The 17,355-nt window shown below is 41.3% G+C and overlaps 2 protein-coding genes across 10 annotated transcripts in view; one reads left to right on the forward strand and one right to left on the reverse strand.

Annotated features, from left to right (window-relative positions):
- Positions 1–741: 741 nt before the first annotated feature.
- On the forward strand, positions 742–3,529 carry LOC129354783 (uncharacterized). The gene is made up of 2 exons (XM_055024298.1): positions 742–3,288; positions 3,401–3,529. The coding sequence occupies exon 1, from the start codon at positions 742–744 to the stop codon at positions 3,004–3,006; it is 2,265 nt and encodes a 754-aa protein (XP_054880273.1). The 3' UTR covers positions 3,007–3,288; positions 3,401–3,529.
- A 5,593-nt stretch (positions 3,530–9,122) lies between these two features.
- The window catches only part of agrn (agrin), a 386,496-nt gene continuing 378,263 nt past the window's right edge, over positions 9,123–17,355 (reverse strand). For all 9 annotated transcript variants that reach the window (XM_055024315.1, XM_055024310.1, XM_055024314.1 and 6 more), the window contains one exon: positions 9,123–11,621. In XM_055024315.1, the coding sequence (XP_054880290.1) occupies positions 11,461–11,621 (161 nt within the window). In that variant the 3' untranslated portion in view covers positions 9,123–11,460. The remainder of the gene's footprint in view (positions 11,622–17,355) is intronic.

Here is a 17,355-nt window from a genome sequence, read left to right on the forward strand (position 1 = left end):
CACCCACAAAAACCTGATCAGCTGAGAGTAGTTTTTGACTCAAGTGCAGAGTTTGAAGGACTGTCCCTTAACAAAGTCTTATTAAGGGGACCCGACTTAAACAACACGCTAATAGGTGTTCTTATGCGTTTTAGAAAAGAGCCAGTAGCATTTTCAGCTGATGTGCAACAAATGTTTTACTGTTTTGAAGTAAGAGAGAATCATAGGGATTATTTGAGATTCCTTTGGTATGTGGATAATGATACCAACAAAGACATTTGTGACTACCGAATGAAGGTTCATGTCTTCGGTAATAGTCCATCCCCAGCTGTAGCTATTTATTGTATGAGACGCGCTGCAGTTGAGGGAGAAGAAGAGTTTGGTCATGATGCAAAGCAGTTCATAATGAGACATTTTTATGTTGATGACGGTCTTTCATCCACAGCAACAAGAGAAGAAGCTGTTGACATACTCACAAAGGCACAAAACATGCTGGCTCAGTCAAATTTAAGGTTACATAAAATAGCCTCTAATGACCACAATGTAGTGGAAGCATTTCCTGCTGCAGAAAGAGCCAAAGATTTAAAGGACTTGGAGTTGGATGACATTCCCCTGCAAAGGAGCTTAGGAGTGTTATGGAATCTTAAAAGTGACTGTTTCACTTTTCATGCTGCAACTGAGAAAAGGCCATTCACCAGAAGAGGTGTCTTAGCCACCGTTAACAGCCTATATGACCCATTAGGCTTTGTTTCACCCATAACAATGCAGGGAAAAGCTCTTCTCCGTGATTTCTCCACACAGCAGAAAGACTGGGATGAACCACTTCCCGCAGAAAGAGAAGAGGAATGGGACAAATGGAGAAGTTCGTTGAAAGATCTGGAGCAGCTTCAAATACCAAGGTGCTACTTCCCATTCTCCCAGTCCGTTGCTGCATGGAAAGAACTGTGCATATTTTCAGATGCCTCCACCATGGCCATAGGAGCAGTGGCATACTTGAGAGCTCTCAACAGTGAAGGTCAGTGGCACACAGGTTTCATCATTGGCAAATCCAAAGTCGCACCCCGACCTGCACACACAGTCCCTAGATTGGAATTATGTGAAGCAGTTTTAGCTGTAGAAATGTACGAACTCATTAGAGATGAGATGGACATTGAAGTGGACACTGTCAGATTTTTCACAGATAGTAAAATCGTCCTTGGTTACATACACAACAACACAAAGAGATTCTATACTTATGTGGCCAACCGAGTGATTCGGATCAGGAAGTCCACACTTCCAACCCAGTGGTGTTACATATCCACTTGTGACAATCCAGCAGATACAGCCACTAGACCAGTCCCAGCTTCCACATTAGCTTCCACAAACTGGTTCAGTGGTCCTTCTTTTTTGACACGTCATGACATTGAGACATCACACTGTGATAGTTTTACTCTCATTGACCCTGAGACAGATACAGAGATCAAGCCTGATGTGAAAACCTTTGTTACCAAAACCTTAGTAACGCAGCTGGAACCATCTCGTTTTGAAAGATTCTCTGATTGGATGAAACTGTGTCGTACTATTGCATCACTAAAGCGTGTGGCAGCATCATTCAAGAAAAGAGACACAGAAAGTAAAGGCTGGAAGTGTTTCAGTGACGGTACCACTGCAGGAGAAGTATCCAATGCAGCCAACTTTATCATTCACACAGTGCAAAGTGAAACATTCAAAGAGGAGCTCAAGTGCATAAAAACAAATCAACCACTTCCAAAACAGAGTTGTCTCCAAAAGTTGAACCCTGTCATTGATGAAGAAGGGATTCTCAGAATAGGAGGACGCTTGGCACCGGCTAACCTAACAAAAGAGGAGAAACATCCTGTCATCATTCCAAGGTCTCATCACATATCCATTCTTCTTATCAGATACCATCATGAGAAAGTAGCGCATCAGGGGCGTCACATAACTGAAGGAGCAGTCAGAGCAGCCGGATTTTGGATTATTGGCAGTAAACGGCTTATTTCTTCCATCATTCACAAATGTGTCCTTTGTCGAAAACTTAGAGGACAAATGCAGACTCAGAAGATGGCAGATTTACCCATCGACAGACTGTCAGTCATGCCACCTTTCTCTAGTGTGGGACTGGATGTTTTTGGCCCCTGGACGGTCTCCACACGTCGCACCCGAGGAGGAAGTGCAGATAGCAAACGCTGGGCTGTACTTTTCACCTGCATGTCCACAAGAGCTGTACACATCGAGCTCATTGAATCAATGTCGACATCGAGCTTCATTAATGCGCTAAGAAGATTCTTCTGCATTCGTGGACCTGCACAAATACTCCGTTCTGACAGAGGGACAAATTTTATTGGAGCATGCAATGAACTGCAAATTGATCAAAAAGACACAGAGCTGAACTCCTACCTGCTAGAGAAAGGATGCACATGGCTGTTCAACTCTCCCCACTCTTCACATATGGGTGGATCTTGGGAACGACTCATTGGAGTGGCAAGGCGCATACTGGACGGTATGTTTTTGAAAGCCGGACACATCCAACTTACACATGAAGTGTTGAGTACATTCATGGCAGAAGTAATGGCAATAATGAATGCAAGACCACTTGTACCAATTTCAACCGATCCCGACAAACCAAACCTTCTCACTCCAGCAATGCTCCTCACTCAAAAAGTGAATGCGCTATCTGCACCAGCAGGAAGTTTTGCATCTCCAGACCTCTACTCCAGGCAATGGAAGCAAGTACAGTGTTTGGCAGACTCCTTTTGGAAACAGTGGAAAAGTGAATACTTATCAACTTTGCAGAAACGGAGAAAATGGACTGATGATAAACCGAACATTAAAGTTAATGACATTGTGTTACTGAAAGATGCTCTCGCTCACAGAAACAACTGGTCCATGGGAAAAGTTGTGAGAACATTTGAGAGTAAGGACAATAAAGTTCGAAAAGCAGAGGTGAAAACTGTAAAAGATGGAAACGAAAAAGTGTTTTTGAGACCCATTACTGAAATGGTTTTGCTTTTATCGGATGTAGATTAAAATGTTGTAGTTGTAAACAGTTCAAAATGTTTATTTGAAAAGATTGTTTGTAGTGGCACAATTGTATTGTACCAGACGGGGAGTGTGCTGCTTTTTTGTAAGTAAAGCCTGACCAGTAAGTTGAAAACCGCACTAGAGCACCCCCTGGTGGATATTTTGTTATATTGTTTAGTGACGTCGAATCATAAGGAGAATATCCAAGATGGTGGAACGCAGCACCGAGCGGTTCATAGTTACGCTGTTTGTTATTCTCGTACGTTGTGTGTCGGACAAGATTTGTTCGTAAGTATCTGTTAATTGCTTTTTGTTTTATGTAACTTTGGTGTAAATGTTTTATTTTAGCTCGTAACAAAACGCTAGTTCGTTTGCTAATACGCAGTTTTGTATGTTTCAGTTTACGATGGCTAAAGTGATGGCAGTGGTCAGAGGCCACTCTTCAATAAACCGCTAAAAAGGAAAGAAGTTTGGTTATTGGAGCATCGTTGTCTAGCTGTCTAGCTGCTGAAGAAATTGAGAACTCAGGGCGAGGACAGCATATGAGCAACAAAACCAATATTGTGATGCAGTTTCAGTCTGTATTCACAAAATCTCCAGTTTGGTTTTCAACTTCATGCTATCTTTTAAGTTTATGTTTCACATTCTGTGGAGGCTTTAAGGTCGATAGAGAGCAAAGCAATCTGATGCTAATGCCAAAATGCTGCATGGAGGAACATCAAGCCTGCAGCACAACATTTTCTCATTTATTGATTTGTTTGCTGCACATGATTTTTGAAGGGTTAGGAAATCCAATTTAACTTGATTACACACGTAAATCCATTCTTAAACCCGCTTTCTGAATGTTGTAGTATCATATTCTCTAAAAGACGTTTGGACCTGAACTGAGCAGTAAACCAACAGTCAGCCACTTGGATATTAAAAACCTTTTTGGGTGACTTTGATGAGTTGTAGAGTGAAGTGCAGGAATCAGAAGCTGGAGTGAAGCGTTGGGTTTTATCACCTCACACCCCAACGTCCTGTTGAGTTTGGGAAACACAAAGACTTGATTCCCCACAGGAAAACTGAAAGCAGGATGCTCCCTTCACCCTGCAGAGACTCGCTATGTTTGGCCATGACCTTTGACCTTTGTGTCTCAAGATGTTTTTAAAACTGCCTGTCCATAAAAAAAAAGACAAACATCTGTTTGGTGGCTTTAGGAGAAGATTGATAAATGTGGACAACTTCAGCATTTTCAAAAAGCTTAAACTGTCGCTGTTGTGAACATCGTATTCATTTTGTTTGTTCAGTGATTTATTTAATGAGAGGTATTTTTCCAGGCTGGACTGATTGTACAACAAAATACTTTGAGATATAAAATGAATAATCAGGACCAAAGTCTAATTTTTTGTGAACACACTAACTTTTGGAAGAGTTTTCGTTCACCAGGCAGATTATTTCACAAGACATTTTCCCCCTAAGTGAAAAAAATCTTTCACTTTTTTAATCAAAATCAAGGACTTGACTTAAAACAAACTCCTGTATCTGAAATGTTACTTGTAAGTTAGTTTTTTCTTGAAACAAACACGTGTACTAAGACATTTGATCTAGAAACCAGACCAAAAATACTTGGTGAGATTTTGTGTTTTAGGGTAGGGTTAGGTTTTTAAGTTTATTGAAGTGCAATACACTTAAAAACTGATTCCACACCAAGAGATGAACCAACTGAAATAAACTAAACTGTATTTGTTACAAATATAGCAAATATCCATTCAGAATTATGCCTGAAGATTGTACCTGAGTGAAGTTGGCCCCCCCACCTTCTTCAAATCAGACAAAATTTGTGTCAAACGTTTGTGCTGCGTTTGTGCAGCCAAATTTTTTTGTTTGTGCTGCTGTCATTAGAAAGATGTAACGGAATGTTTTTAGAGGTCATCAAAGGTCAACAAGCCCTCCCACCTTCTTCGAATCAGACAAAATTGGTGTCAATCAACTCGGCTGCGTTTGTGCTGGTTTGTGCAGCAAAAATTTTCGTTTGTGCTGCTATCATTCTGAAGATATTCAGAAAAATGTTCTCCAGGGGTCATCAGAGGTCAACCACTCCCCTGGCCCTACTCACATTTGGAAACATAAATAAATTTGGTGTCAATCAACTGTGCTATGTTTGTGCTGGACATTTTTTTAATTTATACTGGTATTACAAATTATAGCACTATAAACTATTATTAGTAATATAAATAATAAGGTCCTCAAAGGTCAACCAGCTCCCCTAACTTCTTCAAATTAGGTAAAATGGGAAGCTTTATTTTTTTTCTGTACTTTTTAGCACATTCTGAACAGAAAAACTGTCACAGAAAGCACAGTTTCTGTGACAGTTTGACTACCTTGACAAGGTAAGGGAGCTGGTTGACCTTTGATGACCTCTAAAAACATTTTGTTATATCTTCCAAACGATAGTAGCACAAACGAAAATTTTTGCTGCACAAACGCAGCACAAACGTTTGACACCAATTTTGTCTGATTTGAAGAAGGTGGGGGGGCCAACTTCACTCAGGTGAAGATTGTTGGCTAAAAAATATAGAAAACCACAAATTAAGAGACCTCTATCCAAATATACCTGCTAAGCCTTCATACGTCTGTTAGACTCCATATAAATTAGAGGAAATGCTCATAGTAAACGTGACATTCAGGCTGGTTGTGACTGTATATAAACTTATGACCTGCACTGTAGATTAAGCGGACCAAAGTTCATTTTCATGCAGAGTTGTAGAAAACATTAGCAAAGTGAAACCGAGGCGTTTCCAGCCAGCAGCGTCAGATCGCTGGTTTATTTATGCAACGCGACACGTCAGGATTCTTTACATATAAACTAACTTATGGATGCTGCAGCTCAAGGTTTTCCTGAGGTTTCTCCAATAGAAGATGTGGTGAATAAATCATGAACTGTTCTTTGACATTCCAACAAACTGCATTGCTTGACATTCCTTCGAACATTCTAGCTGCCTCTGAGCTTCATGGCTCCTTTGGTTGATCAACATTTGACTCAAAATTTTCCATGTCTATTTCTGTCTTTGAAACCTTGTCATCAAAAATGCTAATTTCAGCTAAACTCCATGAACACCCGTCTTTACTGGAAACTTCATCTCCCTGAATTAAGCTCCAACCGTTCTGATTTTAATTCCTGGATGTGCCTTTAATCAGATTGTTTAACACTGCAGTCAGGGTTTCTAACTGTTTCATCAAGATTTAACTTATACAACACATAAATTGTGTCCTCTGTCATTTTCATGAAAGGAATGACTCATTAAATCGGAATGTTGAGTGGAAATGTTGAAGCGGTGCTCATATCACTTTGGACAGCTCTGCAGGAAGCATGAGAGCTTGCTGTATTTGATTTATATATTAGGAAATAAACACATGAAAATCTTTCAGTCAGGTTATACCTGTGTTGATCACTTCATGAGTCAATTTCTTATTCACTAGGACCTGAAGAGTCGGTTTGCAGTTGTCTTCCAGTTTGCATGTGGATAAATTAGAGGCTAAATGAAAATAATTAAACTCTATTAAGGCTGATTTATACGTAAATTATTGCTACACAAAAAAATGCCAAGATAGTTGGGACTGAAGTTTCTGTAACACAAGTGAATCATGATCAACATTTTTTTTTTACAAACACAAAAACCCATTTAATATTAAAGTGAAAACTAACATAAGTTATTAAAACACCACAATTGGAATATCTGCAAGTGAGAATGAATTACAATGACATCTTTTATGTAAAACGGGGTAAAAAGTTGAAATACCTACCAAACATGCCACTAAGAAGTCCTGAACAGCAAAACAGCCTCAATGATCATTTCTGACATTATGTCTGCGACTGTAAAAATCTGTTTCTTCTACAGGAAATAACAGCTTTTTCCTCATGATGGTTTTCACTACTATAACTTGCAGAAGTATTTTATGTGATAGAACTTAGTTTACGCGTTGAAGAGAAAATTGAAGAGAAAAACCACCACCATTTCCGTGGTGGTTTGTTGGACCGGAAGCTTTCTCGGTCGAAACCATTCCTTTGCAGCACCGGCTGGAAGTTCAGGCTTGTTTTCCTGCTGGAAGGTGAACACCGGCCACAGTCTCCTATTCTTTTCAGCATCTAACTGGTTTTCTTTTAGAATTGTCCTATTAGGTCCATCTATATTCAAATCAAGTCTGACCAACTTCCCTCAGTGACTACGGACCACTAGGCTGCTTTTTGATTACTTCTCTCTATTTGCCAAATACGTAGACATTACTTAAGACATGTTGGAGTTCATTCATGTTTGTCTCTGTGTTCCACCAGGTCCGTTTACCAGGTTTAGGACCCGACCAGAACCCCTAAGTCTAAATTACCTTGAGAAAAATAAGAGTTTTGGTTATATATAAAAACAGGCTTGAATTCAGAATGATCAAATATGACAAACCATACATGTCATAAAATGGATCAGATACAGAGTTGCATTCCCTGTCTAGTGCCAGGACACATTTAGCACAACTTATGGATGTGAGGTGAGGATGGTAGTGCAAATTTAGCTTTTTATTTTCTGCAATCCAGACCCTCCCTAAAGGGTAGTCTAGTCTGTGTCAGTCTGTTTATGTATGACTGCCAGCAGGCACACACACATAAACGTGGTTATGTAAGCAGCAGCATGTGTACGTAAGCGGTTAAGTGGCTAAAAGAAAAAGATAGAACCTCCAACAGACAGTTGTCTGTCTATATCTAATCTAAATGTATTACATATGTTTCTTCTTCGATTAATTCCGTTGATTTTAAGGCACTCAACATTGATTAATTAATTGACGCAAATAATCACTTTTTTTACGTACAAAATGTCAGCGATTCTAGTACACCCATAAATCAAACGGATCAATGGCTTCCATAAACCGATGGACGCCAAAGTCGCATCGCTAGATCAGCGGGAACTCATTTTTCCTTCCAAAAAACAATCGGATGGAAAACTCGAAAAGACTCTTTCCAAATTGTGGGGTTAAAAGTTAGCCTGTGAGCTATTCAGGCCCTAATGTCAGCATAGCAAATGTCATCTTAGCTAATGTCAGCTTAGCTAATGTCAGCATAGCTAATGTCAACTTAGCTAATGTCAGCATTGCTAATGTCCGCTTAGCTAATGTCAGCATAGCTAATGTCAGCATAGCAAATGTCAGCATAGCTAATGTCAACTTAGCTAATGTCAGCATAGCTAATGTCAACTTAGCTAATGTCAGCATAGCTAATGTCAGCATAGCAAATGTCAGCATAGCAAATGTCAGCATAGCTAATGTCAACTTAGCTAATGTCAGCATAGCTAATGTCAGCATAGCAAATGTCAGCATAGCAAATGTCAGCATAGCTAATGTCAGCTTAGCTAATGTCAGCATAGCTAATGTCAGCATAGCTAATGTCAGCATAGCTAATGTCAGCTTAGCTAATGTCAGCATAGCAAATGTCAGCTTAGCTAATGTCAGCATAGCTAATGTCAGCTTAACTAATGTCAGCATAGCTAATGTCAGCATAGCTAATTTCAGCTTAGCTAATGTCAGCATAGCTAATGTCAGCATAGCTAATGTCAGCATAGCTAATGTCAGCATGGCAAATGTCAGCAAAGCAAATGTCAGCATAGCTAATGTCAGCGTAGCTAATGTCAGCATAGGTAATGTTAATATAGCTAATGTCAGCATAGCTAATGTCAGCATAGCTAATGTCAGCATAGCTAATGTCAACATAGCTAATGTCAGCATAGCTAATGTCAGCATAGCTAATGTCAACATAGCTAATGTCAGCATAGCTAATGTCAGCATAGCTAATGTCAACATAGCTAATGTCAGCGCCCACCAACCACATTTCTAAACTAGTATTTTTCGAAAGGGTTTCATTCAGATGTTCGTGAATCACATGAAATTTAAATAATAGTATTGTAAAATGCTAAAGTTGGATTAAACTGAAAATGTTGCATATTGTGTCAATAGTTTTCAATAAAAGTCTGATTATTTGTGATTAATTACAGATCCTGGAATTAACTTGATTGAAGATTTTAATCAAGACCCACCGCTAATATCTTAAAGTGAGAAATTGGAAAACTCAAATTAAAGACGAGGAAGGAGAAAAAGGTGGATCTGGTTGATGTTTTTATTTAATGGTGGTAGGAACACAAGACAAAGGTCATAAAGTTAGTAATGTTCAGGTCATGCCACTGTTACTCGGTGCGATGCCCGTTGACGAGGTCTGCACAGTCAGACTTAGTTTACAGAGGTCAGACATGGAGGATAATCCACATGGAGACATAAATAAGAAACAGAAAACAGAGAAAAAACAGTAAATAGATTAAAAAAAACATTTTTGCAGAAACCCTCTGGGATCTTTTTTATGTTTGGGATTATTACTAATATTATCATCATGTATTACTCCATTTACATTATTGGAATGAGGCTAATACACTGGCTAAAAGTAAGGAAACGGTAAGATGAGGTGATGTCTTCATGGCCTGCTCACAGCAAAGGTGGCAGGTTGTTTTTAAGGCAATTCAGTTTCCACCAAAGCCACACAGGAGCAACCCATTTGGGTTCGATTCCAAGATATAGCTTGTTAAAAATAAAACCCAGTCTTGGGAGACCAGAAAGGGGTTCCCAGAGCATGGACACACACAACACAACGCTAAAATTCAGGGTGATGATATCGCTCCCACGTCGAAGTATATCAATCCATGAGTGTATCGACAAGTCAGACATGGCTCCAGTGTATATCACTAAAACAGAAACCTCCACATATCACACTTTTGCTTAATTTACACTTTTAAAACCGCGGGGCTGTACAAAACACAACAAAGAAAAACACAAGTGGCCTGATTATTTCAAAGAGAAACAGAAGTGAGAAAGTAAAAACAGTAGAAGACCATTGATACTCAGTCACAAACAGGCATGATTTTAGTCTCAGAATATTGCCAAGGTTCTCATATCAAAACAAGTGTCTTTAAGTCAGTCAGCTCAGTTTATTGCGATCGGCTCCGTGTTGCAACAGTCCGTTGCCTTGCTATGCTAACAAGCAGAGTTCTGTGGGATTGTGGATGTTCTTGTCCATTTTTGTGGCTGTTATGGCTTCAGAACGTACCAGCTTCTCCTTCAACCCGTCACCCGTCTTACTCTCACTCAACAGCCGAAGCTAAAATCTGTTCCTCCAGGAATGTTCTCGGAATTAAAAAAAGGAAATGAATGGAGTCCCAAGAGTTATGGGAGTTTGTTTTCTTTTTAAATTTCTCTCTGTGTCTTTTAGTGACAACAGCTGAGTATTTTACAGGATATTCCCAGGAGTTGTATCTCTCCCCTTCTTTCACCTCTCTGTCTTTCTTCTTCAGCCTTTGCTTTTAGCACCTCCTTAAGGTCAGATCCGGTAACAGCTCATCGTGTTCCTGCAAAAACTAACAGTTCCCAATAAACAAAACAGAACACTAAAGACCAAAAACAAACTAAAAAACCCACAACCTTAAAGCATAATCCCAATCCTGTACTTTCTGCAACTATAAGAAATAAAATACACTTTTGTAAAAGTAGTTATTATATTAGAAACAGAGTGTCAATAAAACAAAACAAAACAAAAAATCCAGATTCTAACCAACACTGCAGACGTGCATGCATTTATAGTGGTCAACATTAGTTCATCTGGTGATTGTAGAACAGAATGCACAACAGTACATGAAAAGCACAAGTCTCAGAAGAGAACCCATCTTACATATTCACAGTCTTAGGTATTATTTATATATAGAAGTCTATATTTATAACATTTATGGGTATCTATGATTCATGGTTAATGAAATGAGAGTCATTGTGGGACACAGGGCTCTCTCCATCACGCTGGCGCGGTTGTTAGTCATATTTCAAAAACTAAAGGCTCTGATGAGAGTCGACTAGCGAGCGGGTTTATCGTTTCTTTCTTTCTTTGTAGCTGTGAGATGGGAGTCGATGGAATGGCTGGACAGTGCACTTAGTCACTGTAGCAGCTATGTTGATATTTTATTAGGAAAATATAGCGGGCTGAATAATACCAGGATAGAGTCTATGCATACGGTGCTGCGGCTCCGAATACACAAAGATGTGAGGGCTATGCTTGGCACCAAGACAAGGCAGCAGCCAGAGATCAGAGCTGTGTTCAAGTAATGAGAAATTAAAAACAAAACGTGTCGTTTTTCAGGTGACAACTAAATCAATACAATGAAAAAAGTTTTTTTCCACAAATATTTGGATATGGAAGAAAAAATAAAGTGTAGTAGAAATGCAGAAGAAAATGGCAAAAAAATTCCAACACAAATTAAAAACATATTTCATCATTTCCCCATATAAAAAGTGATGAAAAGTAGACAAAAATAGAAAATAGTTACAGCAGGAGACATGGGCATTATGGAGGGAGGCTTTCTTGATTTGTTGTTTTCTCTGGTCTCGCAGTGCTCGCTCTCTTCCTGGTTATTTGGCTGCAGAGCAGTGTAGTATTTTGGGGCTGTTCAAGGCGTCCTCCACCAGGTGGACGTCCACCCCGTCCACCACCACATCCTTGATGCAGCCTACGAAGCCAGTGCTGTAGGCCTTGGGCAGCCGCCGCGCCACGCCCAGCACCTCCAGGCCGCCTGACGAGGAACGGAGGGACATGAACACACAGACACACACAGCAACACACTCCGATCAGGACACGCTGAGGATCCTCAGAGTAAACATCAGAACCTAACGATGCGTTGGACGACGTCTTTTCTGAAGATAGAATCAGGAGAAAAATCTGTTTTTGTCAATGAACCAAAAGTTTTGGTTTCAGTTTTGATTGGACTCATCATTTATACCAACCTTTATCTTTAGGTTACAACTCAGGTCAGAATATTGAAACTGGGACAGAACCGACAGGAAAATAATTCTGAAGTGGATAAGGGGCAACACTGAGCTCCTGGAATGACTCGAACATCAACCGAAATACAGATTAATGAGAGAAAACGAACCATGATTTCTGATTGAGTGCTTCAACCATAATCCAGCGAGAAATATAGAAGTTTGCTGAAAATGTGTGTGCTGAGCCTGGCTAAGGAGCATTTCTCCCAACAGTAAACATAACTTTAAATTAAAGTGACTAGTTCATGTTTTCTGGCATCACCTTGTTATAGAGGTCATAGATAAGAGAAAGTGGAATCGCTGAGGTCATTTTTGTCTCTATTCAGAGCTTCAGACGTCCTCAGCGTTTCATCACCGTGTCTTTAGTAAACTGATCTAACTCATATATAACCAAACTCATGCAGTCATCCTGGCAGGATGTGGGATTGGATCTGTGAACAAATTAAAGCTGAAAATTTCCTGAAACGTTGCGCCGCTCCAAACAACCAGAGTGAACGGTGGGCTTGTCAGGTTGTGTCCCAGCGTTTGATGTTTCACAAGAAGACGCCGCTGACAGACATCAATCAATCAATCAATCAATCAATCAATCAAATTTTATTTGTATAGCACATTTCAGCTACAAGGCATTTCAAAGTGCTTTACATCATAAACACAAAACACAAAGGCATGCAACATAGAATAAAATACCATGTTTTTTTTTTTTCCCCTCTTTCTTTCCCCTTCCCTTTGACACGGAATTTAAGCGCCTGTTACCGCCGGACTCCGCCGTCCGTTTAACCACGGGTATTCGCCGGGCCCCGTTGCCCACAACAGGAAAAGGTCTCAACCTTTTGACATGGAATTTAATGACATGACAGGCTGACAGTTTATTTCTCAAATCAAAGCAAAAAAAATTGAATAGCAGCTACAGAAAACGAAGCTATGACCAGGGCTGAAAATAGTTTTAATTGTTGGCGGTACTATTACAAAAGTTTACACACACACACACACACACACACACACACACACACACACACACACACACACACACACACACACACACACACACACACACACACACACACAGGCTTTCCCCAAGAGTATTATAAGCCTGGCCCCCCGCCAGGCAGAGCGTTGCTTGTTTATGTTTTTAGGAAAATAATAACTAAAAGTAATGTTTCATTTTTTAGCTGGATTGCGAGCATCTCTGTTGCTCTGAGCATTTCACTAGCAGAGGAGATTTATTCCTAAAGGATAGGTTTACAAATGATAAAATATAAGTTCAGAGTTTATGCATTGGAAGCCTCTACGCTTTACCTTGTGCTGCCTTTACCTGCTTTACCTGACTTTGCCTCAGTGGTTCCACGCGTGCCTCCTTTCACTCAAACTGGACACAGGCTGATCTGTATGGATATTCCATCAACTTCCTGTGAGAAATTCTTTTTTCTTTGGAGAACTCTAGGTAAGAGTTAAACCTCACTGCGTGTTAGCTCTGGTTGTGCAGCTCTATGAACCGCAGAAATAACTGGTAGTTGTGAATTCAGAGGTGTGCGTTGAGATTTCTCTTTGTGAACAAAGAATTATATGCAGCGTTTCCAGCTCAACACGCTGCCCAGCGCCCGGCTCTGTCTTCCCTGTAAACTTCATGTATTTGTTCCTGGTTGGCCCGAAAGTTAGTGGTTAACAAACCAGCGCTAACCTCATCATGCAGGTTCAGCCTGGTGAGGAGCTTATAGCTTATAGCTTGTAGCTTGCATCACGCTGCTTTTATATTATTTTAATACTACTTGTAGTATTATCTTTCCGGTTACACGATGCATCAAACCATATCGAAAGCGTTGTCCACTAAGTCAGCCAGAATTTATAAGCCCGGCCGCGCAGAGATCTGAGAAACTCGTCCCATGAACTCCAGCATCCAGAACAGTTTCTGTGAATCTTGTTAAAAACTCAACAGACACAAAGTGGGAGAGCCACTAGAGCCACATTAGCATCATTAAACCAAATCTCCCATTTGTTGCACACCTCTGCACAGTGCAGAGGATTTAACTCATCATGCAGGGCTGGTGGGTGGTTCTCATCCTCTGAACTCGGGTCCTCTACCAGAGGCCTGGGAGCTTGAGGGTCCTGCAGTATCTTGGCTGTGCCAAGGACTGCTGCACATTTCTGGACTGAGATGTCTGATGTTGCTCCTGGGATCTGTTGTAGCCACTGCTCCAGTTTGGGGGTTACTGCCCCGAGGGCCCCGATGACCACAGGCACCACTGTGGTCTTCACCTTCCAGGCCCTCTCCAGTTCTTCCCTGGTATTTCTCCAGTCTCTCCTTTTTCCTGATGTTGCAATCGCTTGGTATTGCTACATCTACCACAACGGCTTTCCTCTGTTGTTTATCCACTACGACAATGTCTGGTTGGTTCGCCATTACCATTCTGTCTGTCTGGATCTGGAAGTCCCACAGGATCTTAGCTCTGGCATTCTCCACCACCTTTGGGGGTGTTTCCCACTTTGATCTCGGGGTTTCCAGTCCATATTCTGCACAGATGTTTCTGTACACTATGCCTGCCACTTGGTTATGTCGCTCCATGTACGCTTTCCCTGCCAGTATCTTGCACCCTGCTGTTATGTGCTGGACTGTCTCAGGGGCCTCCTTGCACAACCTACACCTTGGGTCTTGTCTGGTGTGGTAGATCTGGGCCTCTATTGCTCTGGTGTTTAGGGCCTGTTCCTGGGCGGCCAGGATGAGGGCCTCTGTGCTGTCCTTGAGTCCAGCTTTTTCCAGCCATTGGTAGGATTTACTGATATCAGCCACTTGGGTTATTTGCTGGTGGTACATCCCATGTAGGGGCTTGTCCTCCCATGATGGTATCTCTGGCACCTCAACCTCCGTTCCCTGTTGTCTGAGACATTCACTGAGCACATTGTCTCTTGAGGCTTTCTCCCTGATGTATCTATGGATCTTAGTTGTTTCGTCCTGGACAATGGTTCTCACACTCACTAGTCCTCTGCCTCCGTCCTTGCGGCTCGTGTACAGTCTCAGGGTGCTGGATTTGGGATGGAACCCTCCATGCATGGTTAGTAGCTTTCTAGTCTTAATATCTGTGGCTTTTATCTCCTCCTTTGGCCAGCTAATTATTCCAGCAGGGTATCTGATTACTGGCAGGGCATAGCTGTTTATCGCACGGATTTTGTTCTTGCCATTGAGCTGGCTTCTCAGGACTTGCCTTATTCGTTGGAGGTATTTAGCTGTGGCTCCTTTCCTTGTGGTCTCATCGAGGTTGCCATTTGCTTGTGGTATACCTAGGTACTTGTAACTGTCCTCTATGTCTGCTATTGTTCCTTGTGGGAGTGAGACTCCTTCTTTGTGGATCACCTTCCCCCTCTTTGTGATCAGCCGACCACACTTCTCTAGTCCGAATGACATCCCAATGTCAGTGCTGTAGATCCTGGTGGTGTGGATCAGTGAGTCGATGTCTCGCTCATTCTTGGCGTACAGCTTGATGTCATCCACACGGATGGCGTTCTAGTCTTAATATCTGTGGCCCCGTTTTTGAGTCGGTATCCGTAGCCAGTCTTGTTGATGATTTGGCTGAGGGGGTTCAGGCCTATGCAGAACAGTAGCGGGGACAGAGCATCTCCTTGGTATATGCCACATTTGATGGACACTTGTGCAAGTGGTTTGCAGTTGGCTTCCAGGGTGGTTTTCCACAGCCTCATCGAGTTTGCAATGAAGGCTCTCAGAATCATGTTGATGTTATACATCTCTAGGCATTCAATGATCCAAGTATGTGGCATTGAGTCATAGGCTTTCTTGTAATCAATCCAAGCCATGCACAGGTTGGTGTGTCGGGTTTTGCAGTCTCGGGCAACTGCGGTCTACGAGGAGTTGGTGTTTGGCTCCTCTGCTATTTACACCGATACCCTTCTGTGCCGTGCTCATGTGTTTATCCATGTGTTTGCTTATCTTGGCCGCTATGATGCCTGACATGAGCTTCCAGGTTGTGGAGAGGCAGGTTATTGGTCGGTAGTTGGGTGGGATTGGACCCTTTGATGGGTCCTTGTGGATTAGGATTGCATCAGTGATCCTTGAGATGCTTGGATATGATGCCTGACATGAGGCTCTTTTGTGTGTTTTGAAATTTCTGTGCTGATGAATGTTTTTGCGAAGTGATAAAAGCTGGGTACCTCTTGAATTGCTCCATAATGGATCTGTATTTCGCTCAGCCCACTGGCTGCAATGTTGACATTGTGAGATGCTATTAGACCTTCATGCATCACAGTTTTCCATGTCTGGCATATAACCATTCATTTTAGCTTCTAAACTGGTTATATTGGTGCTGTGTCCAGACAGAGGGATAAACAGTAGGCCTGTTTGTTCTGAAAATCCAGCAGCTTCCACTTCGTCTTCCTGACATGGCGCCTCCTCATCCTGACTCTCAGACTGATAGGAGGAACCAAAGAGAAATGTTAAGTTAAAAGCACATCTTGTGAAGTTGGGATATTTTTCCTCCAACAGGTTCTCATGGAATCACCTCAAACCAGATGTTGGACTGGATTTTATTTCAATGTCATTTGTGAATGTTACCTTCTCATTTTCAACAGTGGAGCTGTGCAGGTTGAAAAAGGTTATGTACTCAATGAAACATATTAACCGTATTTGATGTTTGTTGTGAATTATGTATACTTGCAAACGAATGAGGTCCAAGTTTGTCGTTTATTGAACGTTCAGAAATTACAGCAGCTGTGATGAACCACAGAAAAGGTCAAATAACCCGAACAGGTGATCAATTCAAAACCACTAGTACCTCTTTACTCTCCGTCTCTCTCTGTTGTTTAAGCACACGCGAGTCCATGGCAACCAGTTGAGCAGAGATTATGTAAAAATCACTCAGTCCGTTTTGATATTCAGTTTTCAGGCTTGATATTTATTTTGTGATTATTAATAAGCACTCCCTGAACACTACAATGGTTGAATAATTCATTTCAAACTCCTCTGCTAGTGATTTTGGTAATGGAACCGAAACGCACAGAATTGCGCAACACTTTGTTGAACCAATAATTACTGAGATTATTATTTGTGTTGATTTTTTGTTGTATGTTTTGATAAGTGAGCCAGATAATGACGTGCCGGTCTCAGCGTCCTGGTGGTTGAGTTTGTCACCTAATGCTGAGATCAGTTCCAAACCTTCCGCGTATTGCACCCCCGCTCTAGCAAAACACCAAGAGTTCAGAAACAATAATGGGAAATGGGAAAAAAGCTGTTTATTAACCGATAAAGTCGTGTTTAGATTATTCTTGAAACACTGCTCAGTCACGGCTGCACAGTGCAACCATTGATTTTGTCCAGCAGACAGCCACTCCCCTCTCTTGCATGTATGTACTGGGTACCTGCACCAAATCTTTTAGAGGTACGGAGGACCTGACTGTACCCTCTTACTTTCACAGTGGCTGTGACAAAGGAGAAACAGGAGCGATGAAAGGTGTTGACCACACAAAACAATAAAGAACTAA

Source organism: Poeciliopsis prolifica, unplaced genomic scaffold (assembly GCF_027474105.1).
Source record: "Poeciliopsis prolifica strain line A6 unplaced genomic scaffold, Auburn_PproV2 SCAFFOLD118, whole genome shotgun sequence".
Classification (NCBI taxonomy): domain Eukaryota; kingdom Metazoa; phylum Chordata; class Actinopteri; order Cyprinodontiformes; family Poeciliidae; genus Poeciliopsis; species Poeciliopsis prolifica.

Bases quoted from the DNA above. Each gene is read 5' to 3' on its own strand.
- LOC129354783 (XM_055024298.1), top strand. From the start codon at position 742: ATGCAGGGAAAAGCTCTTCTCCGTGATTTCTCCACACAGCAGAAAGAC.